The 26774-nt window shown below is 31.9% G+C and overlaps 1 protein-coding gene across 7 annotated transcripts in view; it reads left to right on the top strand.

Moving 5' to 3' along the window:
• Window positions 1–26774, top strand: part of LOC114332991 (multiple C2 and transmembrane domain-containing protein) — a 309140-nt gene that overhangs the window by 38025 nt on the left and 244341 nt on the right. For 3 of the 7 annotated variants that reach the window (XM_050647930.1, XM_050647932.1, XM_050647933.1), the window contains exon 2: window positions 26466–26662. In XM_050647930.1, coding sequence (XP_050503887.1) covers window positions 26466–26662 — 197 coding nt within the window. Of the gene's footprint in view, window positions 1–3506; window positions 3621–7449; window positions 7715–17220; window positions 17512–19609; window positions 19791–26465; window positions 26663–26774 lie in introns of those variants that run through there. The other 4 variants (XM_050647929.1, XM_050647927.1, XM_050647928.1 and 1 more) reach the window with 3 other exon arrangements.

Raw genomic sequence — 26774 nt, 5'->3', positions numbered from 1 at the left:
CTAAATATTGTAGTTTCAAAGTCAAAAGACGGGAAAACTATGCATTTTTCGAGAACAACTTGTTCAAACTAATTTAAAGTACTTAAAAATATCTATCTATAGAAATAAAAAAAAGTATCTAGCTTAAAAATTAAGTGAGTTACAATGAAAAGAATGTCAGTACCTATTTTTTTCAGCAAAAAAGTGATCGCAAGCAACCCCCTAATCACCACCCTAATTAAAATTAGTCATTGACCTTATTTGGTCTTTTTATTTATGTATTATTAATAGGTTCTAGAAGTTTAACTGGTTTAGAATGATTAGTCTTAAAAAAACTGGAGTTGAAAGTGAATGACGAATTTTTGTAGTTTGGAAAAAATGGCATTTTCTTCAGAATAGCAAGATTAGCATCAGACATACGAAAAAATGTTTAAACATGAAATCTTAGCTTATTTAATTCCCAAGAACATGGTTTGCAAAAAATTTTTCTACGGTAAAAATTGAGTGAGCTATTAGCAATTAAAACTTGTAATAACATGCAAAAACCACCTTTACCAACCCTTTCAAAGTCACCTCTTTTTGTGACTGAGGATTTTAAAAAGATTTAATGTTAACAGTTTTATAGATCTTGTAAAAACCTATCAAATTATTTTTACCAAACTTTCCATAATAAAAAATAAAAAAAGTTACGGTTACAAAATCAATATATTTTTTTGAAAAAAAAAGAGAAATCAAATTGGAAGCATAATAATGTCAGTTAGCGGTGTTTTTAGTCATTGGCCTTATTCATTCTTATTTATGTATGTATTGTTAATAGATTCTAGAAGTTTAACTGGCTTAGATTGATTAGTTTTTAAAAAACTGGAGTTAAAAGCGAATAACGAATTTTTGTAGTTTGGTAAAAAATGTAATTTTCTTCAGAATAGAAAGATTAGCATCAGGGATAGGAAAAAATGTTTCAATATAAAATTGTAGGTTATTTAATTCCCAAGAAGTTGGTTTAAAAAAAAATTTACGGCAAAAATTGAGTGAATCATAAATGAGTAAGTATATCGAAAAACATTGATTTTTTCTATACAAAACTAACACTTTCGATAGCGAATAAATCGAAAACTATTAATTTTATAAAAAAAGTGTATAGAACATTTTTTGCTTAGAATGAATGATTTTATCAACTTTTGCGGTCAAAATATAATAAAAAATTTTCACCCCCGAGATGGGGTGGCAACCACCCCCATCGTAAAAGCGCCTTTCGACATGATATAGATTTTGATCCTTGGACTATCCACTGCTTATTCTCAAATTTTCAAGCAAATCGATCCATTCTGTAAAAATTGCGAGGTGAAAAGCTTCAGTTCCTGGCCTATAAGCTACACTTATATTTTTGATAAGAATGTTTTTTCGATAAAATACTTACTTTTTTAGTTATTTGCAAAAAACCGTCTAAAAACGTGTTTTTTTTTGTTGAAAATGAACATATTTACTCGTAAATTTACTGCAAATAACTGAAATAATAACAGACTTCTTTAAAGAAAAGTTAAAAAAACAGAGATCCACTATATGATGGAATTATATTGCATCAAACGGATACCAGAGAAACAACCCCCTTACGCAGCATACAACGAACCCGACGTCATACATAAAGATCAGACGTCTGCACTGGATGGGCCATGTTGAACGGATGTTGGAGACCGAAACACCAAAGCATATAATGAAGCAGACACCAGTAGGGAGAAGGTCAAAGGGAAGACCCAAACTTAGATACATGGAACAAGTGGAACAAGATCTGAAAACACTTGAGATTACCCACTGGAAGAAGAACAAAGCAAGGAACAAAACAGAATGGCGAAAAATCCTAGAACAAGCCAGGACCGAAAATGATTGTCGAGCTACTGATGATGAATAACTAAAATAATAACACTACATAAGTACATATTAACTTAGTGAAAAAATGCTATAGAACAAAAGTTGCCTTGAATTCGTCAGTTTATCCATTTCCGGACTTATTTTGAACTTATTTTTTCACACCCGAGGAGGGGTGAAACTCACCTCCACGGCAAAAGCACAAATCGGCAAAATTCACTTTTCTTCTTTGACATGTTATTATTTATGTGTATGCCAAATTTGATATCAATTCAAGCGGTTCTTTAAAATTTTCAGAAAAACCGTGAGTCAATGGACTATTATAGGTACCAGTAACAATGAGAGCACACAGCACAATTTTATTTAATACGCCCCTTTTGAATATTTTTAGAAATTAGCATTTAAACTTGTATCCCAATTATTTAACAGTTAACAATCCAATGTACAACTTAAATATTTTCCGGCCTGGCCTGACGATGTTTATATGAGCAGCATGACTTTATTTAAATTTTTATTTTTTAAAAGTCCCCAACTCTCCATATACTAGATAGGAAACTTCTAGGCTATCACAAAAATAAAGTAAAAACTTACCTTTTTCAACAGTGGTAACAGTACGAAATAATACAAACAGATGAGTGGTGAGTAATATTGCTGTTTTACTAGATTATCGTAAATAGTATTACAGCTGACAATAATTATTCTTTCTGCAAGTAGCACAAAGTCACAAAACAAAGGAGTGGTTTAGTGCCAGATTTTCAGATTTGCTTATGCCACAATTTTTGTCAACGGGATAATTTACGGTCAAACTCGTAACCAAATTATGACTCAACAAAAAAGACTGAATTCCACTTGATTATGTTCTGAGTATTTTGCAATCCATGCAAAAAGGTTATTTAAAAAATATGCATGATGTAGAATATGATTTAGAAGACAAATAAATTATTGTATGCGTAGGAGGCAAGTTTGGCTCAAATTTAAGTTCAAACTTTGTAAATGTGGAGTAAGCAATGTTTTGATCAATGTTATTATACTCAGTGGCGTAGTGCCAACTCAAGATAACGATAAATAAGAAATTATTTGTGATATACATAATTATGTTTGCATGAAACAAAAATTATTTTATGTGAATAATGTGCTGACTTTTTTATGTTTGGAATTTTGTGGGAGCCCCCGGAATGTGGGGGCCCGGGCAGCTGCCCAGCCTGCCCTCCCTTAAATCCGGCCCTGGAATGATGTCCGGATTGGCAGTCGAAACGTCAAAAACTAACAAAAATGTAATTATCATTACGACCAATTGTGGCTTAATCATATCAAAAATATCATTCTCAACATAAAGATGTTAAATAATCAATAAAACGAAGATACTACAGTTCTATATTTAAAAAAATTGCTTGATTTTTATTAAAAAGTCCCGTAATTGAGATATTTTTTTCAGCCTTGTCCCGAATTCGACTGAAATTTAGTTGGTCACACTATGTATACCAAATCTCATGCCAATCCAAGCGATTCTTTAAAAGTTAGAGCAAAATTCGTGAGTAAATGGACTATGAATAGTTATCGCAAAACGCACCGCAAGGAGAAGTATTATGCCTGTGTTATCGCACTATTATACCTTTATCTTGTTCCATTTCCTATGTTCCTCGATCCATTTCTATTAGTTTTCGGTAAACTGTTTAATGGTTTTGATGTGTACCTATCGCGTGTCGGGTTAGACTTTTATGTCAATAGTCGGTGAAAGCTAAAATTAGTGCTGAATTAGTCCACTTGTTATTGTTATTGTGTGTTGATAACCGATAATTTCTGCAATATATAATTCAGCGCCGTATCATTGTTCTTTATCGATTATTTATTCAAATATTAGTTATTATGATAGTGATTTATCGCTTTGGGATTTTTATCAAAAGAGATCTTTTTATTATTACAATTTGAGTATGAAAAAAAAAATACCTACCTTTGTTTGAATTTAAATATTTTATTTCAGTGCAATATTATACATAGTGGAGTCACTGAAGGTGGAAATGAGCAATTACCTCGGATTTTGTTCAATCTCAATCGATTTGCATGAAAATTGGTGAGTGGTTAGAGGATATCTCAAGGAACAAAGGTGACATGGTGCCAACTTGTGCTTTTATCGTGGGGGTGGATGCCACCCCTTCTCGGGGGTGAAAATTATTTTATTAAAAATAACCCCATAATTCGATAGAGGGATTAATTTCAAGCAAAATTTGTTATATAAAGTTATTAAAATAAATCAAAACTTTTTGAGTTATTAAAGATCAAAGATTTTAATTTTTCTTGAGAAAAATGCATGTTTTTAACCAATTGTTCATCAATAACTCAAAAAGTGTAAGTTTTTACCAAAAAGTTATTATTGTCAAAATTGAAGCTAATACGAAATGAAATAAATCCCTTACTAGAAAAACCTTTTAATGTTAACTAAAAGTGAGTTTATAGGTAATTGAATGTATATTTTTTTCGGCGAGTAAAAAACTCTAAGTATTCAAGCTAACGGGAAATTGATGCATTTTATAACATAAACTTATTAAACATTTTTTGTCAAAGTACTTAAACATATCTATCAAATGAGCCCCCGAACATATAGATAGCATTAAAATTTATGCTCCAAAATTTTTTCAAAATTTATCTTTTAAAAATTTTTCCAAAAAATGTTATTGTTTTTTTTTAATAACTTCGTTCGTGTTTACGTTATCAGGTTCAACTAAAAACTGTTTGAAAGTTAATTCCAAGAAGTTCTATTTAAGCTTGTTAAATCTAATCTTCTAAACCCCTTACTTAAAAAAAAATTAAAGGTTACATGACCCCGGTTTCATGGTTCCCACAGCAAAATTTAAGATTTAATCGTTTCTATCTCGGTTATTTTTTACCCTATAGAAATAGTAAAACAGGTAGAATATTTTGCACAGAAAAAACTAAAATTTGGTTTTATGTAATTTTTGCGAATATTGAGTATTTTTGGAGTTATTATCAAAAGAATATGATAATTACAATAATTTTAAAAATTATGATTTCTTTAAATTATATCTTTTCTTCAAAAATATGCATTCTAAACCGGTCAAAATTATTGAAAACATTACTTATGCTAATATAAAGAAGTTCTTGTAAGGATTACTATAAATTTTAATTTTTGTGGAAATGGCGTATGTTTCATTTTTCACTTTTTCCTAAAAAATTCGAAACGGTTCTTTTATTTCCATTATAACTTGCTTAATTTTGACGCTATTACCTTGTTCTGAAGCTCATTTGATAGGTATTCTGACGTACTTTTACAAATGTTTAGCAGGAATATTTTATACATTGCATCGTTTTCCCGGTATTTAAGCTTGAATACTTAGATTTGAGTACTCGTCGAAAAAAATACACATTCAATTGCCAATAACTCACTTTGAACTAACATCAGTTTAGTTCTTTATGTGAGGAATGTATTCAACTTTTTATTATCTTCACTTTCAGTAATAATAACTTTTCTGTAAAAGCTTATAGTTTTTGATTTATACGTGAAAAACCGATTTAAAACATGCATTTTTTTACGAAAAAATAAAATCTTTGGTCTTTAATAACTCAAAAAGTATTGATTTATTTTAATAACTTTATATAACAAATTTTGCTTATAATTTGTCCCTCTATGGACTTATGGTAATACTTTTAATAAAATAATTTTCATCCCCGAGAAGGGGTGGCAACCACCCCCAGGGTAAAAGCGCAAGTTGGCATCATGTCACCTTTGTCCCTTGAGGTATCCTTTATTTACTCACCAATTTTCATGAAAATCGATGGAGGTTCAACGAAATCGGAGGTGAAAACCTTCAGTGACTGCACTAAGTTTTTGTGAAATGCTAATTAATGTTATAGACCTGGATCCCCCGTACCAAAAAAAAGTTGATTAATAGCAAGCTGAAAATTTGTTACTAGCTTAAAGGTGTCTAGTCGGACAAACTTTGATATACGGGATCACTGGAACAGGGGAGTTTTAATTGTGGAACAGGTTAAAAATTTGGAACGTCAGACTACGAAAATGTTCCATGTATTTTGTCGGTCAGAACTTTCAATTGATTTGTTACCCTTTAATTAAACTCCCATGCAAAAATCAGACTGGTGTTTATCACCAACTGGGCATTTTAATGAGTGGAACACGAAGAACATGTTAACTGATAGGAATTATGTTGGTTAGTAATAGTAGTCTGATTTTTGCATGCGAGTTTAATGAAAGGGACAAAATACATGGGACTTTTTCGTAATCTGACGTTCCAAATTTTAAACTATTCCACAATTAAAAGTTCCCCTGTTGCAGTGTTCCCGTACATCAAAGTTTGTCCGATTAGACACCGTTAAGCTATTACCAAATTTTCAGCTTGCTATTAATCAACTTTTTTTGGTATGAGGGATCCAATCCTATTATACATTACAAAATTATGCAAGTGCAAGTATTGTTTTTCATACGCTTTAAACATTAAATGGGGTTAAAGGGGAGTTGATTTACAAAATATTAACATAAATAGAATAATATTAAATTAATGTTGAAACGTGCGACTACACGTTCCTCATAATCTAATCTGTCTTCTTCTTCTTCGTTTGACTAGGATTACTCCTGTTTGTCTGCCTCTTATTCTGTTTCAGTTGTTGTTGACTGTACATTGTCTTTCCATATCGCGTATACTTCTGTTGCTTGTTGTCTCTTAGAGATATGCCCGCTATTGATCTTAATACTTCATTTCAATATTGTTGATTTGTTATTTCTTCTTTCTTGTATCGATCCTTGTCTCCGCTGTATATGTTAGGTATTACTGTTGTGTTGTATACTTTCATTTGGCTTTCCATGGTCAGATATTAGTTCCACCATATGGTTTCTCGGAGGCAACCACTTACTCTTGCTGCTTTTGCTGCTTGCCTTGTGGTCTTTGTTCTTATATTCCTGTCACTAGTGATCTCTACTCTTAGGTAATTGAATTTCATTACTGGTTCTACAATTTTGCCGTCTATTTCCAGTTTGCATTTATGCGGCTCTTTATTGATCACTATACATTTATTTTTTTCTACTGATATTGTCATATTAAGTTTGTTTGCTGTGATATTGAAGGTGTGGAGCTACCTTTACAAGTCATCCTCGTTATCAGTAATTAGTACTGCATCATCAGCATAGCATACACATAATATCGTGATTTTATGCGCGTCCCATATAGTATCCATGTCATTTTCTTACTTCGTGATTTATTTGATTCATCGCCATATTGAATAACAATGGGCTGTGGGAGTCTCTTTGGCGGATTCCTCCTTTTAGTTCTACGCATTCTGTTTCTCCTGTTGACATTATAACTCTGGTCTTGTTGTTCGTGTTAACAATATCAATCTGTTATTACTAAAAACAGAATTGGATGCATAAAGCATAATTTTTTTCTCTATTCCCGCTAGAGCATTCTTTTATTGTTCTTACTTGCGCAGTCGAGCCTCAACTTAGTTTTTTTAGTACTCTAATACTATCAAAATACGTAGCATTCTAATTTCATCTCTACATAAGCCTTAGGTCTTGGATATTTTAAAGGATATTTTATATTTTGTATGTATTCAAAACCACGAAAAGATATAATTTTTAAAGTATGCTAAACCATGAACAAAATTGATCTGTGTGCAGCAATAAGGCTCTATATACAACATTACTTATGTAAGTGGTTCTCTGTGGTAGTAAATTTCAATTTCTCCTTACAAGATATTTGTGGAGTGACTTCTCAACAGAATCAATATATTGTATTTTCGTACACCAAGAAAAACAGGTGGAATGCGATGAAAAAGTGTTTAAGAAGATTAATACTTAAGGATCAACACAATAAAAAGTCAAAAAAGTTGAATTCAAATTCAAGTACGTAATAAATTTAAAAAAAAAACACATTCTACCATATTCTCAAGTTAAAAGATATTTTTTGTGTATTGTCATACTTAAGTAGTTGTTAAAATGGCCAACGACAAAAACAACATTGTTTTTTTTTTATTTACTAGAAGAATTTTTTTACCATCTTAAGAAAAACAACCATTTTTATAATTTATTAAAATTGGTATTTTTAAATTTTAGCATCAGTCTTTGCATTTCATATCGCTGTCCGCTCATTACATGTCCTAGATATTGTAACTTTCTTGCTTTGGTTGTGATTATTATTTCGTATTTTTTGCCCATTTCTCGCAGTACTTGCGTGTTCGTTTTCTTCTGTGTCCATACTATTCTAAGCATCCTCCTGCAACACCACATTTTAAATGACTGTTAGCTTATTTATGTGATCTTTCTTCAATATTTAACTGTTACTATTTTGACGTATTTTTTCTGTTCACCTTTTTTATACACTGTACCTAGGTACATTTGTAAAATTGCATACATTTACCCCACATATTTAAAAGTAGTGATATATAAAAATGGCATTATTACACTATTTATAAAAATAATATTATGATATTATTATGCGCATAAAATATCATTTATTAAAAAGATGTGGTAGAATTTCTCTAATTGCTTGAAGGCTTCTGAAAACTAAATATATTTTAGCTGCACTAACGTATAAATTAGCTACATAAAATAAACAACATTATTAGTTCTTTGCAGCAAAAATAATATTGTACAATATTGTGTAAATTAATGTTAATACATAAAAGTGGAGAATTGTAGAGAAATAAAATGACCCTTTTAAAAATATAATATAAAGTAAATTAAAACAAACAAATACAAATAGGAATTTAATAATACAGTATTAGGCAAAATTATATAATACACTTACTATTAACTATAACGGACTATGGAGATCTAGGTTAAACCATGGACTCTAGCAAATGTCCCAAGAGACACCTATCTCAGACTTCAGAAACTTTGTTAAGCTGGTCATGTACAATTAAGCTGGTTGTAGTGGGAATATAGACCAAACAAAGTTCATAATTAAAAATGAAAAAGTTCAAAGTTTAAAACGATTTCTATACCTGTTAGTTCAGAATAAAACAAAAACAGAAAACTAAGCTTCAATGTTCAGGTGCCAATAGAAAAAAAATATGAGAAGAGAAAATTTAATTTTATACAACGCTGGAAAATATATCTGTGTGAAGAACACTGCCTAGAAGCCACTAACATTTTCTTACTAGGCAAATAAACTAAACTTAACTAAAATTTATTTAAACTAATATAACTTAACTAACATTTATTTATTTAGCTTTATTAATTTTTCCGGAAAGAAAAATGTTTTTTTTTAAAGAAATGTTTGTAGCATCAATAAATTATAGTCGATTCGCTAATCTGAGACACAACTGTCTACACTACAATCACAATAAAAATACACTATTAGAAATAAACAAGCACGAGGAGCACTCCCAAATCATGATTTGGGAGTGCTCCTCGAGAATTCAACTTGTCTTGGTTTGTTTATTTCTATACAACGTGTTTCATTAATAATTGTCCATATAGTAACTGGAGAAACCTCAGCACAAAATACGAAGATTTAACCTAAAACACTTAAATAAAATATGGTTCCTTACTGAGTTACAGGTTGTTTTCTCTAAAAATTTAAAAATTATTTTTGCTCAGCATTTTAAAACTGTTCGACATATTCTTTTCATACTTGGCACAAAGTGCGACTGCTATACACCCTACTAAATTTTGATAAACAAACGTTTCTAGCTACTACTAGAGGCGTACGACAGAGGATAGTGAATGGTTGACCCTTCTCAAATTCTACGCCACTGGAGGAATTACTATTTTAGTGTCATTTTTAGATTATCCAACACTTTTTACGTAAATAATAAACTCTCCATTGGTAACGATAAAGTCATTAGTTTTCGAGATATTTGAAATTAAAAATGAAGCGACACAATACATTAATCAAAATAACCGTGTCGTTTCATTTTTAACTTCAAAGATGTCGAAAACTAATGACTTTATCGTTACGAATGAAGAGTATATTATTTTCATAGAAAGTATTGGAGAATCCAAAAATTGAACTAAAATACCTATTCCGCCAGTGGCGTAGAATTTGGAAAGGGTCAACCATTCACTTTCCCCGTCGTACGCCTCTGGTAATAGACAGAAACGTTTGTTTAACGTAATTTAGTAGTTTGTACAGTACCTATACTTTTTGACAAGTATGAAAAGTATACATCGAATAGTTTTAAAATTCTGAGCAAAAATATTTTTTAAATTTTTAGATAAAACACCCTGTAACGCAGTAAGGAACCACATTTTATTTAAGTGTTTTAGGTTAAATCTTCGTATTTTCTGCTAAGGTTTCTCCAGTTACTATATGGACAATTATTAATGAAACACCTTGTATACAATAATGCATTTTTTTGTGATTTTATTGTAGACAGTTGTGTCTCAGATTAGCGAACCGACTATACTAAGAAATTATCGTTTTACGATTATTTGTGAATTTGCTACAGGTTTTTCACAACTCAACTTACAATGTTTTACCGTAATTTTGTTACCGAATAATTAATCAACAGATTAGCTTTAAATTAAAAACCACAAAGTGTGTGGCAACTGATATGATAAAAATTTTAAGGGAATAGGCTCAAAATCTTCTTTTGCGCCTATTTGAAAAGTTTTTTTTGAATAAAATATTTGAAATTAAAAATCACACTTTTTTTTCTCGGCTGTAACTTATTAAAATAAACATTATAGAAGTTTTCAGAGACTTTCGGCCCTCGGTAATAATGTAATCTTTCATTCTGCGTTTAAATTTTTCAAAAATATTTATTAGTTTACTCAGGATTCGAAAAAAATTAATGCATTTAAATAGCATTGGCCAAGATTTTGCGCCTACGCCCTCAAATAGCAATATAGAATGTCGTTCACACAAATTGCAATGCATTCTGAAACTCTTTTATTCACAATTTTACGGAAGTAATATTCGAAAAATTTCGTTTTGATTTCAAGTTGCAATGAATCAAATTTCAACCCCAAAAAGCCTAATATCTCGGCGTACACTAAATTAAGACCTTTCCAAGTATACAGGGTGTTTGATAAAGAATGGGCCATAGCTTAAGGCTAGATTCCTGAGCTTAAAATAGGCCGATTTAAGCTAACTTCTTAGTACAAAAGTTGATAATAACCGAAATACAGGGTCTCAAAGTTTAACTTTTATTTTATTTATTCTTGAACTTTCCCTTGAACAGGCATGGGACAATAACGCGAAATTTGGTAAGCGGGGATTTTTTGGGACGACAAATCTAAATTCGCCACCAAAAATGATGTATTACCCAGAGGGCGCCACATTCGTCTTTCAGCGCTCAAATAATACGTTCAATTTTTTATCCCCCACTCTACATACTTTTTGAATCAAAACTTTTATTTTCCTAATATTTTTGCTTAAAAAAGGAATACTACATTCATCTCACTAAACTCAACCGTTTTCGAGATAAACGCATTTTAAATCTGCGAGGAAACATATTTTTTGGCATAATATGTATCATTGTAGTTACACCCGAAAAATAACTTAAAACCATAAAAATTTCAAAAAATTTAACGCAAATTTCTTCAAATGGAATTTGCGATGCAATGACATAAATATGATAACTGGCAGAATTATTATGGTTTCAAGTTTATTTTTCGGGTCTAACTACAATGATATGCAAAAAATTATGTTGTATCGCAGAATTAAAATGCGTTTATCTCGAAAACAATTGAGTTTAGCGAGATGAATGTAGTATACGTTTTTTAAGTAAAAATATTAAGAGAATAAAAGTTTTGATTCAAAAAGTATTTAGAGTGGGGGATAAAAAAATTGAACGTATTAAATAAGCGCCGAAAGACGTATGTGGCGCCCTCTGGTTAACACATCATTTTTGGTGGCGGATTTAGATTTCTCATCCCAAAAAACCTCAGCTTACCAAATTTTGTGTTGTTATCCCGTGACTGTCAGGAATAATCACGAATAAATAAAATAAAAGTTTAATTTTGACACCTTGTATTTCGGTTATTATTAACTTTCGTACTAAGGTAAGTTATAGTCCGTCCGCTTTAACTTTTCCCATGTGGTACGATTCATTTTCAATCAAATGAAGTCAAAACAGAAAGTGAAACGTACGCCGATATGTGTAGTATATAGTATACAGTATACAAAATGTATACAGTGGAACCTCGATTATCCGTCAGGGCACCGGACCAAGGGTATGACGGATAATTGAAATGACGGTTAACAGAACATTAAAAAAAATTCATAGTATTATGGTGACATACTGAATTATGGTGACATACAGATATTGACTAATAATTATTGTGCTGTGCGTTTTTATTTTTGGCTTGCGATTCAAAAAATAGAACTCTAAAAGCAAGGTATCATTTATCATTACGGGTCATTCCATTTCAAATCTCTCAATTTTGGAGCAAAAAAAATTTTGGACCTCCGATTTGTCTGAAAGTTGGTATATAGCTTCTGCGGGACCTAAAAATAAGATATTTAAGGTCAAAAAATCTTCTTCTTTTTTCTCAAAATGTTATTTTATGCGATTTTACAGTGATTTGGTGTTTATTTATACAAATTTGCATTTTCTATCGTAAAGTATCAATGGAAAACATAATATTTTAACAGAAGGGACTCAAAAATGTCATTATATGGTATTATAACAAGTTACTTTGATTCAAAACAATTCTTTTGATCAAATTTTATATTGTACAAAACGTCAAAATACCGTTTTTTACATTTTTCTCCATTCCCAAAATACATCATAATCGATTTGGCTGAAAATTTGCCCACAGATAGACAAAACATAGGACTTTAAGTGGTGAGAAGGATTTGAATTATATTACAATACCAAAAAAGTTATTCTTGTTCTCATGATCATTTTTCAGTGCGTCATTAATTATGACGTCACATACTGTATTGGGTGTGTCGAGACTTATTTCATGTAATTATTGACGAATCTGACAGATGCCAGAATCGTACTTCGCCATAGGTGAAAAGCTTGTGTAATTAAACTAATTAGTAATTTAGTAGATTTGATTTTTACACAATATGTTAACATGTAGGTATTTTTTATAAAGGGGAATAAAATTAAAAAGTAAACAATATTGTTAATTAAATTTATAAATATGGAAACATTAAAAAATGACACAAAACTATCCATAAACTGTGTTATTATATTCTTCTCTAGGTGCTGTCTCCACTTCAAAAGTTGGCAATCATCAGAGAGATCTTTATTTCTGAAACTGCGGCTCTAAATAATTCATTGTTATTACATCCAAACCAGTTCCTAAGGTTCTTCAGCCATGAGTTACGTCTCCTTACTATGGATCTTTTTTTTGCATAATGACCTGGAATATTAGATATACATCTCTCATCACATGTCCCATATATCTCAGTTTTCTTCTTATTTGTTAGTTCTTCTCGTTCCCTATGCGTAAGTCTCATTACCTCCACGTTGGCTATTCTATCTACTCATGAGATTTTTAGCACTCTTCGGTACATCTCGAATGTCTCTAGTCTCCTCACGCCAATGACTAACTTTTAACGAACTAAATTCTAAACCAAAACACAAAATAATGCACAAAAACGTTGTGAAACACAAGGGAAGTCGAATTCGAATTTCAAAATGACAGGTACACAAAATACTGACCTGAATAATAACCGTCACTTGACTCATTGACACTTCTAAAAAATGGCCAAAATGGACGAAGTTTTCGTCAAATGTTCGTAATACGTGTATTTGATTGGCTAGATAAAACGCGCATTCTAAATATCAACGAATCAAACGCAGGTTAGGAATAGACATCTTATGTATATAACCATTGTAATGCTGCATTATTTTTGTGTTTAATCACGGAGCTACCGCTTTTTCCGTCTCATCTAACTTAATGCATTAGAGAGAAATCGAAAAACTGTGACGCACTGAAAAATGATCATGAGAACAAGAATACATGCAATATTATAGTCAAAAATATAGGCGTCTACTGTAAGTACATTTAACTCGAAAATATCGGCCTCACGACAAAAATTATTAAAAAGAAATTGTAATAATTGTAAATACAATTTATTTGGAACAATTTCAGTTCCTACCATTTTGGTCGAAAAGTTAAAAATGGCGGAGATATTGAGCAATCTCCTTTAAAATCAAGATGGCGGCTAACGTAATGGAGGAATTCATTCGTGATTTTAAATTTAGGCTACTATTGACTCCCCTAAAGATCAGAAAAATAAAATTTTGGGCAACTCGGCATTCGAGGTCAAATGCTATCCCGACTGGACTAATATATTATACTTTTGAGTCTGTTATTACTGCATGTAACTTTTTTGGTATTGTAATATAATTCAAATCCTTCTAACCACTTAAAGTCCTATCTTTTGGCTATCTGTGGGCAAATTTTCAGCCAAATCGATGATGATGTATTTTGGGAACGGAGGAAAATGTAAAAAACGGTATTTTAACATTTTTTACACTATACAATTTTATCAAAAACTTGTTTTGATTCAAAATAACTTGTTATAATGAAATATAATGACATTTTTAAGTCCTTTCTATTAAAATATTATGTTTTTCATTGATAGTTTACGACAGAAAATGCAAATTTGTTTAAATAGAAACCAAATCACTGTAAAATCGCATAAAATAACATTTTGAGAAAAAAAGAAGAAGAAGATTTTTTGACCTTAAATATCTTATTTTTACGTCCCGCAGAAGCTATATACCAATTTTCAGACAAATCGGAGATCCAAAATTTTTTGCCTGAGTGATTTGACATGGAAAATGAATTGATGACTAAATTTTTACTTGTGTATACAATATAACTTATGTATGGACCCTGACGGTTAACACGGTTAATAGAGAGACGGATAATCGAGGTTCCACTGTATACAGATCGACGTTCGTTTTAATTTATGTTTTGACTTAATTTGATTGAAAATGAATCGTACCGCATGGGAAAAGTTATAGCGGACGGACTATACCTTAAATCGACCTATTTTAAGCTCAGGAATCTGAGGTTAAGCTATGGCCCATTCTTTAACAAACACCCTGTATATGTATACGTTACCTTCATTTTTCAATGGCCATTGTGCTTAAATAGTAATATAGAATGTCGTTCACAAAAATGGCAATGCATTTTAAAAACACCTTTATTCATAATTCTCCGGAAGTAATATTAAAAAAATTTCGTTTCAATTTCAAGTTGCAATGAATTAAATTTCAAACTCAAAAAGCCTAGTTTCTTAGGCTTACTCTAATTAAGTCCCTTCCAAGTATATATTTTCGCATGAATGCTTTTTGACTTCTTCTACTCAACCTACACTTTTTCGTGTAGCTTATTTTTTTGTATTTTTTGTCTGGATCGAAGTTGATGTAATTCGAAGAACCTAGCTCTTATCTAAAAATAAAAATAAAATAAAGCCATTCGACTGTCGCCATCCTCGTAACGACAACTCAATTTGTTTTGGACAAAAAATTTTCGAAGTAAACAGGACAAAACAGAATGAAGAACCAACGGCAACGCTCCCTTCAAATCAAATACGTATTTTTCTCCATGCTGGAAAATTTATTATGTAAATGAAATTCGTATACTGACGACGAATATTTGGCTTTAATTTGGCATTAATGAAAATAATTCGGCTTTACTAATTTAGCTGATATGAATAAATTATTTTTGAATTTTTACTTGTATCTATATGTATACACTGCTAGATGAAATGCTTTATATGCTATTTACAACGTAATGCTATTTATAACTGCTTAAAGCACACATTTTTTTTGCAAAATACGCCATCAAGAATTATTGATTATTTTTTTAAATACATTATTGTGAACTATAATTTTAGTAATAAAGTAAGTTTTTTGGTTATAATAACAATTCTATCTATAAGCGAGGTTCCTATAGCCTCTGCCGCTTCTGATATTTCGTCTGTCATCTTTTTTTCCACCCATTCGTCTCCTTTGATGGCTCTATCTCTCATTATGTGCCATACATTTTCTTCCCAGACAACCGAAGGCCTTCCCCTTATCCTTCTTTGTTGTGATATCTAATTTAAAGCTTATTAGGCCATCTATCTTCATTCACTCGTTTCACGTGACTATACCACACTAGGTGTCTCGTTTCAATTCTATCTACACTGGAAAATACAGTATTTTTCCTCCTTCTAATATCTTCATTCCAGATGTGATCTTTTTTGGACATACCACACGCTCCCCTTAAATAATCCATTTCTACTACTTCTATTTTTTTTCTTTTTTTTTTCGCGATCTGCCAAACTTCTGTTCCATAAGTTATAATAGGCTCTACCACAGTTCGATGGATTGTCAATTTCGTCTAATATCTTTTTAGACCATAGTAGCGAGCTTAGAATGTTTACCGTTTCTTCCCCGTTGCGTTCTGTTTTCGATGTCTCTTTCGGTAGTGGCTTCTTCAGATTTTATAGATACGAGATATTTATATTCATTACATGTTTTTGTGGTTCTAATTTCTAACTCTGGATGTTCTTTATCATCCCCTACTTTAAAATACTCTGTCTTTGACATATTCATATTGAGGTCCCATTTTTCATGTTTCTTTAGTTTTCTAAGCATGTAGTCCATGTCTTCCTCATCATTGGCAACGACTACCTGATCATCTGTGAAAAACAATGTTGTTAGACATTTACCACTGCCTGTCTATTCCCAATCCTGATACTTGTTTCCTCCACTGCTCTAGCGATGATTGACATGCAGTCTGACTAGTTGTAACTCACAACTTCTCCTTTTTCTGAAATCGAATTGATCTTACTTTATGACTCTTCTTTTTTCTGCATATTTGCATAGTCAATTGTAGATGATTATTTACAATATGTTTCCAAGTGATTCCAGTAGTGATATTGGTCTATAACTTTCTGGTATTCTTCTGTCCATCTTTGGTTTTAGTGGAGAAATCATTTTTGCATGTTTTCAGTTGTTCAGAAAATATGCGTGTTCTAGACAGAATCTCGGTAATAAATATGTAGAACAGTTGCACTATCATTTTCTTCTGTAGTTCATTTAGTGCAATATGTGAATGTATTCCATTCCTGTTGCTTTATTTCCTTTCAATTTTTTATTATAATGCCAGTTTTGCTGGAATTAGGTTGTCTTCTTCCTCTACTAAGATTTCATTTCTATTCTTTATCCTTTCGTAGGAAATATCCAATTTCACAACATTTTTAGCATTTAAGATATGAAAATTCCATAAAAATTAAATAAATCTTTCAATTTTTTATTAATTAAAAACTTCTATATAGAAATTACAAACTATCGACACCAAATATACTTGACGAATTGTATACAGATATTTTTGCTAATCATATTCCTAAACCTAATACTAAATAATAAACTGCTTGCAAATGCTACTTAATAAAAAGATCCTTTTGATTATGAAATCCTTCCTGATACCTAACAATACAGAGCAACAATGAAAACTAGATTGTACCAATTACTTTAAACTAAATATGAGTATGGAACATTTGCTAATAACTCACGCTGAAAAAAGTGAAATCTTGGGCATAATTCACGAAGAGAAAGAAAGAGAGATGGATCAGGACACAGAATTAAAATCTGAAGGAGACAAAGAAAAAGGAAGTGAAATGGAGAATGAAGACATTTCTGTGAAAAATTCTAGGGAAGTTTTATCCTCCAAAGTAACATTTAATGAGAGGGAAGTATTATCGAATTCAGATGACGAAGGAAAACGAAAAAGTAGGTAAAGTCGGGTCCATAGATATTTCGCCCGTCGGCAAATTTAAACAGATAACATTTGTATGTTATGAAATTCGAGTAAACCGATGTCCCTTTGTTAAGGCACATGCCGGTATTTTTACAACCGGGTTACTCATCGTAAATCAATCAGTTTAACACTTGAAAATGTATACTTGGGCATTAGTACAGTTAAAATTGATAGACGATTATATTTAGATTAAATATTAAGCAATAGAATTAAAACTTTTTTTTACTTTTAAGGACAAAAAAGCAAGTTCATTAGCGGAACCTGATTCAAAATTTTTCTGCAGATTATAATTGAAGCAATATTTGATTAAAACATCTCATTTTCAGTGGTAAAAATATATTAAATACGTATATTAATTTGTCTGGACTAAAGGTGGTAAAAGATGGTCTGGAGTTATATTTTTGTTTGAATTTGCCGAACGGACGATAGATAGATGGTGTCATACGGAATTTGGTTTTATACGGAATAAACCTCCAACATATAATTATGTGACATACTCTTTCCGTATTAATTCTTGTATATATTTTCTACTAAATCTTAATATAGCAAGGTGCCAACAAGGGCCTCAGACGTTACTTATTTTCTTAAACATAAAATGTATAAAATTACAGTACAAAGATTCTAAAGATGGGAGATGACGTTTAGGCGCAGTATTATAGTCGGTGTATGAGAGAGAAAGTAAAGGTGTTAAAAAGATATTCAAATAATTACATTCTTACAAAGACGATTACAATTTCTTCGATATTACAATTTCATTAAAGATATGACTGCTGAGATGTTACGTGTTTTCCGTAATATTTTATGGTTTGGAGGCTTGGACATTAAAGAAAGATGTTTCGGACATATTAGAAGCCTTCTAGTTCTGGGCCTACACAAGGATATTAAATATAAGTTGGGTGGAGAAAGTCACGAATGTCGAGGTGTTGAGAAGAATGAAAAAAAAAACAGAGGCGTTAAATGCAATAAAACTTAGAAAACTGCAATATCTGGGACATGTCATGAGGGGCGAGCATTATAACAGATAACTTATTCGTTGTTCTCTGGTTATAACTTGTTGCAATTAATAGTAGAAGGAAGAATACAAGGTAGAAAGACTTAAACAATTTAAACAGCTTGGTTCAACTACTGATCTCTTTAGAGCAGCGGTATCGAAAGTACGAATTGCCATAATGATTGCCGACCTTCTTAGAGGAGAGAGCACATGATGAAGAAGAAAGGCGATTAGGAGACTATAGCGGTACGCTTTAATTACTATTTTTGCTAATTAAATTTTTTTAATTTTTGATAACTTTTCTCAAAACGAAACGGCATTGGTCATTTAAAATCCACATGTGAGATACAAACCATATGCCATTGATTTCGAGAAACGAAAGTTTATCCCTTAAACAGATTGTGTAAGATTAATGTTTCTTTCAATGAAACACTAATAGGTTACGATGCCCCAGATCGCCACACTCTTTATGTCAACTTCTTAAAATACAAAAAAGCTCCTCATCTCTTAAAAGGCAGAGGCAGAAATTTATGGACCATCTGGCCATTATCTCAAAACCGCAAAACCAGTTGACATAAAAGTGGTGGTACGGAGGCCAGTCACTACACAGCATGCAAACGATGCAGACAAACCCTGGGCTCGCTGACAATCAACCCTCCTTCGAGATATAAGCAAACACACCGCTTGTTCACCCAAAATAAATAAATATATTACTGTTCGTCGTTACACTTATTTTTATTATTTTTAATTAATTCCGTCAACTCACCTACCGGAATCAGACTTTTCCAATGAAAGTATCCCGTGATTGCGGTTTGTATTTAAAAAATCGTCGATTACGTTATTACGCCAACAGTGATGACGTAATGTGCAATACGTATATAATAAGTCGTTTCAGAAATAATGAAATTATTCCATACTTCTGAGACACATCGTATACATTTTATTTGTTAGAAAATAAAAAATGACTGGGCGCTCTGGGATCTTGGACCATTGTCAGATGTTTATTTATACCCTCAGCAATTAAAACTTTTATATTATGTATTTGTTGTTCAACACATAAAAATAACTATTGTGTGAATTAATTCGATAAGTTTTTGATGTGATTTTACAGCCGAACTTATTCCGCTTTATTTTTGCATGCTTTTTTTAATTTGTAAATCATTTTTGCGATTATTTTTAATTTTTTTGGCTTTGTGCATTACATAAACTCACTACACATAAATATCCTGTATAGTGACTTTCACCTGTTGTTATATTTAGGTTGGTATAGACACTTAGACACCCTTTCAACCCAACTTTTTTTAACAAAGTGTATTATAATTGATGGATTTGACCGTTACTTATGGAAATGCATTCTATCTAACAATAAGACACTTTTGTTGTCAATATTTCCACAAAATTTATTACAAATTAATGTCACTGCAGCTGTTTCGGCAGAGTGCCTTTCTCAAGTAATATGATTCTACTATGCCCCTACACTTTATAGTCATAGAGCCGGTATTTCCAACCTCACTTAAGTCAAAGCTTACTTTAAGCCTTTGCTTAAGCTTAGATGCCTGTATTTCCACTTCAATTTGAGGCTTAAGCCTAGGCTTAAACCAAATAACTTTAAGCTCACGCGGGAGTTTGTTTAAGCCTTTGCTTAAAATTTGTTTTCTGTTTTTTAAGGTTATTTCTATAGATTATTAATTAGAGAGTTATTTTGAAAACCAACTTTTGAGTAATAACGTTATTATTAGATTATTAAATAATAATCTATTAATCTTCTTCTTCTTCTTCAAGTGCCGTCTCCTAATCGGAGGTTGGATATCATCATCACTATCTTTACTCTATCCACCGCTGCTCTAAAGAGTTCTATAGAACTGCATCTAAACCAGTCCCTTAAATTCTTTAACCATGACACTCTCCTTCTTCCTATACTCCTTCCGCCTCTTATCTTTCCCTGTATTATCAGTCTTAGCATTTCATATCGCGGTCCCCTCATTAATCTATTAATTTATTAATCGTAATAACGATTATTAAAATTCTTACTACTTTTGGAAGGTGTAGGCACATGAAAATTATTTATTTCTACAATGCTTGGTAGGTATATTTATTTTACAAAAATAAACTTACATTCGAATTTGACATTTTAAGGAATATATCCAACAAACAAAATTACAAAGACGGATCTATTGCTTAAGCAAAATAACAATAAAAATAAAACCAGAGAAAATATAGACAATAAACTAACAACAACACATGTAACATGTAATACCATGTACACAAAATTAATTGAAGTAAATGGCATTGATACAGATTGATACAGATGACAAGATAAAATTAAATGTCAACCGTAGTGGTTTTTGCCTCAGAACAGTTAGTTCTGGTTCTGGCATTTTGACGTATTCAGAGGTACCAAACCAATTAACTTTACAGTTGAGCATGAGCATCAGTTTAGTTAAGGAAATGATGGAAATACGGCACCCAGCTTAAGCTTCTCCTTAACTTTTGACACAGGCTTAGCTAAGCAAAGGCTTAAGTAGCTATTGAAATACCGGCCCTTAATAAGTTAAGGAGTGAGGAGCTGTTTTAGTGCAGTCATTGAAGCTTTTTAGCTCAGAACAATTTTTTACTATGAACCGATTTACATGAAATTTTGGAATTAGGTTTATCCTACCCTTAACTTCAAAACTGATATTGACCCGAACTCCGTTTTCATCCTGGGGGGTTGTTGCCACCCCTTTTCGGTGGTGGCAATTTTTTTTTTTCAAAATAACCTCAGATATCGATGAAAGACCTAATTTTAAGGAAAAAAATGTTGTATAAAGGTATTTCAAAAACCCGATACTTTTCAAGTTATTGGCAATTAAAAATTCTGAATTTTCTCACGATTTTCAATAGTTGTTTTGCAAATATCTCCAAAAACATGCAATTTAACGATAATATTATACTGAATAAAATTGTATCAGGTAAAAAAAAACAAATTAGTTTTTTAAAAGTGTTGTAAGTGCAATACTAAGCGAGATATTGAAGATCAAAGCCGTTTTTTATTTTGTGTGAAATTTAATCGATGTATTCAATGCCATCTAGCGGAGAGCGAATAAATTTTATGCATGCCAATGAGAAAGGATTTTATAGTACTTAAAATAAGCTTTAAAATGAGCACTGTTAAAAGTCTTTTGTACGTATAATGAGTGAGCTGTAAAAAAAAAGAGGAACATCTAATGTTTTTTTTTAAACAATGGATTTCATAAGGGCCACCAAACTTCCACCAAAATGAAAATTAATCGTATTCCGTCTAGATTCAACTTTAATATAAAGAGTTTGATGGATTCTAGCAGTTTCGCTGCTTTGGCAAAAAATCACGATTTTAAGAAAAAAGATTTTTCGAATTTTTTAAAAACCACCTTCTTTTCATATCTCAAAAATAATGAAAGATACTTAAAAAAGTGTAATAATAAGAAAATAAGTTTTTATTTGACAGCAATTTTGGTTTGTTAGTTTTTTCTATCACACAAAAATTGACGAAGTTATGATTGATTAAAAAGAGCGCGGTAGCGCAACCACAGTCTCCCTCGAGCCATTTGACCCTTCACTGTTTCAAAATAAAAGGTTTTTCACTACATATTATAATGAAATAACTTGTAGTTCTTTTAATGACCTTCAAAATGGTTTTTCATGAGTTATACTCTATATTTAAGTTTTCTTGTCAAACCAAATTAATTTTTTGTAAATTTTTTCAATTTAGGGGTTGTTTGCAAGGGTTGTACGGTTTTCAAGGGGATGAAAATGAGTTTAACATGAGGTTATTGTGTTAGAAAACACTTCACAATGTCACTCTTTATTATTAAACACTTTTTCTGGTGATAAAAAGGCTCAATGTCAATTTTTTCATTAAGGGGTTGTTTTCGCCCCTTAAAAATAAAAAACGGAGCTCGGGTTAATATCACTTTTGAAGTTAAGGGTAAGATAAGCCTAATTCCAAAATCTCATGTAAATCGGTTCATAGTAAAAAATTTCGGAGGTAAAAACCTATTTTACGCTTCAATGACTGCACTATTTGTCTCTAGTTGGTCATTCAGAATTATTATATCTCTATTTTTTAATTCATTAATTTCCATAGGTTTTAATAAAGATAGCGTTAATGACATCAGCGAAAAAACTGGAATCATTCGAGTTGTTGGTATACAGGAGAATTCTGAAAATATCGAGGACAGAATACGACGCAAAGAAAGAGGTCCCGAGAAAGATGAATAGAGAAATGAAAATATTATATATCGTCAAAACAAGAAAATTGGAATATCTCGGACACATTACACGTAGTGAGAGATACAACTTGCTCCAATTGATTATGCAGGGAAAAATTGACGGGAAAATAAGCATAGTAGTCTAAGAGCTAGTGAACCCTCCGACTAACGGTCTTCCTGTAAGGCTACAAATTTGTATAGTGATAATTCATAGCACACCAAGGCTAAAAACCATGATCTGGCAGGCATCAGCCCTGCACCTGTATCTACCAGGTGAATCGAAAAGTGCATAGTTTAGAGGTAAAATAAACTTTCTCCTGTAAGGTTTAAATTTAAGTATGTGTTTGAGTAAGTCATTTAGAAGAAATGTGCACAATGCCAGGCGATTCTGAATAGCATAAGACCTTGCCAGGCGAGGGGAAAGATTAGGGGTTTTTCTTAAAATTTTTTTTGCATCGAACAAAGTTTTTTTAGGTTTTTTGAATCATTCCAAACAGAAAAGGTCTTTAGTGATTTTTCTCTTAGGTTAATAGTTTTTGTTCTATAAGCGATTAAAAATTTTGAAAATTGCGAAATCGGCCATTTTTAACCCTAAATCGGACATTTAACTAAAAATTTCAATGTTGCCAAGGTAGGTAGATATTCTTTAAACATTGATTGATGAAGTCCCGAAGAGTTTTCCTTCGAAAACTCCGGAAAGTTCCTTTGTTTTTTAATTGCTAATCAAGCGTGCGCGACACTGTAGTATAAGTGAGGACGTTTGAGTTTGCATAAATTCATTATCTCGAGAATGGGCAAATTTGAAGAGAAATCCTCAGACAGGTCGATTTTTATTCTTAAATTAGGACTTTTTGGCATATATATAATACTAGTGACGTCATCCATCTGGGCGTGATGACGTAATCGATGATTTTTTTAAATGAGAGTAGGGGTCGTGTGATAGCCCATTTGAAAGGCAATTTAATTCTCTATTCAGTAATATAAACATAAACATAATTATTTATACAGGGTGCACAAAAAAATTTTTCTTTTTTTTCTGAATTAATTTAATAAAAAATTTTTTTTGTACACCCTGTATAAATAATTTTATTAATGTTTATATTACTGAATAGAGAATTAAATACCCTTTCAAATGAGCTATCACACAACCCCTACTGTTATTTAAAAAAATCATCGATTACGTCATCACGCCCAGATGGATGACGTCACTAGTATTATATATATGCCAAAAAGTCCTAATTTAAAAATAAAAATCGATCTGTCTGAGAATTTCTCTTCAAATTTGCCCATTCTTGAGATAATGAATTTATGCAAACTCAAACGTCCTCACTTATACTACAGTGTCGCGCCTGCTTGATTAGCAATTAAAAAATAAGGAGGTTTTCGATATTATATTGCAAAAAACTCTTCGGGATTTGATCAATCAATGTTTAAATAATATCTACCTACCTTGGTAACATTGAAATTTTTGTTAAATGTCCGATTTAGGGTTAAAAATGGCCGATTTCGCAATTTTAAAATTTTTAATCGCTTATATAACAAAAACTATTAACCTAAGAGAAAAATCACTAAAGACCTTTTCTGTTTGGAATGATTTAAAAAATCTAAAAAAACTTTGTTCGATACAAAAAAAAATAATTTTAGGAAAAACCCCTAATCTTTCCCCTCGCCTGGCAAAGTCTTATGCTGTTCAGCATCGCCTGGCATTGTACACATTTCTTCTAAATGACTTACTTAAACACATACTTAAATTTAAACCTTACAGGAGAAAGTTTATTTTTCCCCTAAACTATGCACTTTTCGATTCACCTGGTAGATACACGTGCAGGGCTGATGCCTGCCAGGTCATGGTTTTTAGCCTTGGTGTGCTATGAATTATCACTATACAAATTTCTAGCCTTACAGGAAAACCGTTAGTCGGAGGGTTCACTAGCTCTTAGACTATAGGAAGACGCAGCATATCGTGGCTGCCCAACCTGAGAGAACGGTACGGCCAGAGGCGGCTCTAGCCCATGTAGCGCCCGTGTGCAGTCGATGCCCTGGCGCCCTTTGGTAGACGCGCAGTCAAAATGGAATAATCGAATATGTACCTACCTAGTACCAGTACATAGGGTTTTAGAGGGTATTAGGTACGCTTATAATGTAAACAAAAATCCAGATGGAAATAGTGCAATATTAAATGATGTCGGGAGCCAATTCACGGCGAACAACCTAGGTACTCGTTAAAAATATTTAATTAAAAATGAACTTTTTTATCTAGAGGTAAAGTTGAAAATTGGTTGAGGAAATTTGACAGGTATGACTACACGAGTAAATAGTACTTTTAGGAAGGAATTTGTTAGATGAATAAAAAAGAACAAATTTGTGATTATTTAAAAAAATAATAACTAATTAACGAATTATTACAGGACGCACATACTACAACCTATAATTATAAAAAATATACTTTTCGTGCTTTGCATTAGCAAAATCTTGAATAATATCACTTACTTCAATTTTTATTTCATGTTCAATACTTACTAGTGATAAATTTGTCAATCGACTTTGCGACAATGTTGACCGTAGATAATTTTTAATTATTTTTAATTTAGACTGTGCGCTACTGTCACTGGCAATGTGAGGTAAATTCTAAGAGCAGGGAACAAAGCGAACACTGAAAGTAGTTTATTTGTATACAAGTAATTTAAAATATCCAAAGGTGTAGTAGAATCATCAATAAACATTGGTAACAAACATAAGTTCCACAACTGATTTCGGAATCATTGTCGGTATGTCTTCAAACGAATCAAAAGATTGCCGCCCGTCCGTTGGACGGACAGCCGGGCGGGCAGCAATCTATAAATCGCGCTTAAGTGCCAATGTACTTTTTCATTAATCGTTTTCAAGCTGCCATTAAGTCATTGAGTTGGCATTAAGTCATTGGAATGTAAACAACTCAATTTGCATTCCACGTGTTGGGAAATTCAATACCTTACCTAAGGGCATTATCCTTGTTGCCATGTATCCATCCTAAGCCATTTTATTTAAGTATACACCTTTAATGCATCCATATTATATTTAAAAGGTTTTTATCCGAATATTTCTTTGGTTGCTCAGCTGGCATCCAATCTGTCTAACACTGATGATGATTTTTTATAAAATCGAAGACGTTTTGTTGTGATGTAGCCATTAAAGGGATTTTTAATAAAAATTTTATACCTTTTACAAAGAATTTTTCCAATTTTCGTTTTAAAGCATATTTTATGTTGAAACAAAATAAAGGACTCGCTGTTCGTTGCTCGGCGCCCCCAACATCCCGGCGCCCGTGTGCACCGCACACCCTGCACAATAGGTAAAGCCGCCTCTGGGTACGGCTGTACTTACAGTACATCAATGAACTTTTTAGAGCAGCCCTTTCTAACGTCTGAATAGCTATGAATAGCTCTAAGAAAAAGTATATAAATGCCTATTGATCTGTCACTATGCTAACACCAAACGTTATCATGTTTACTTGTGGAAAATTGAAATTAAATCCGATATTGTACTGATCTAAACTTTGAGTTGTTCTTTGAGTTGTTCGGTCCTAATTACATAACAATTTGCAATTTTCCATAATATTTAGTTCTCATCAGACAATTTTTTTTTGTAGAAGTGTATATACTGGCTTTTAATAAAGTTTTTGGAATTACATTGCCAAAAAATGTTAATCTATTAATTTTGTTTGCAGAAAGAGCACTGGAGGTATGTGAGTTTGATAACATGCCATCGTCTCCCACAATGGCGGGAAGACACCTCAGCAAATCGACGTCTGAATTAAGTAGCCCTCGGGAGGCGCCGGAATTCAGACCCCAATCTGCTGCTCCTCCAGAAACCTCCCACCTATCTGTATATCAAAAGGCACACAGTTTTCTTGCACAAATTAAGGTAACTTATTATTATTTTGTTAGTTTTTTTTTAATTTTTGTAATATTTATAATCCCAGGAATAGTGGAGTCACTGAAGGTTTTCACCTCCGATTTCGTTGAACCTTCAGCGA

Source organism: Diabrotica virgifera, chromosome 4 (assembly GCF_917563875.1).
Source record: "Diabrotica virgifera virgifera chromosome 4, PGI_DIABVI_V3a".
NCBI lineage: Eukaryota > Metazoa > Arthropoda > Insecta > Coleoptera > Chrysomelidae > Diabrotica > Diabrotica virgifera.
Note: the sequence above shows the minus strand (reverse complement) of the source record. Positions and strands in the feature narration are given on the sequence as shown.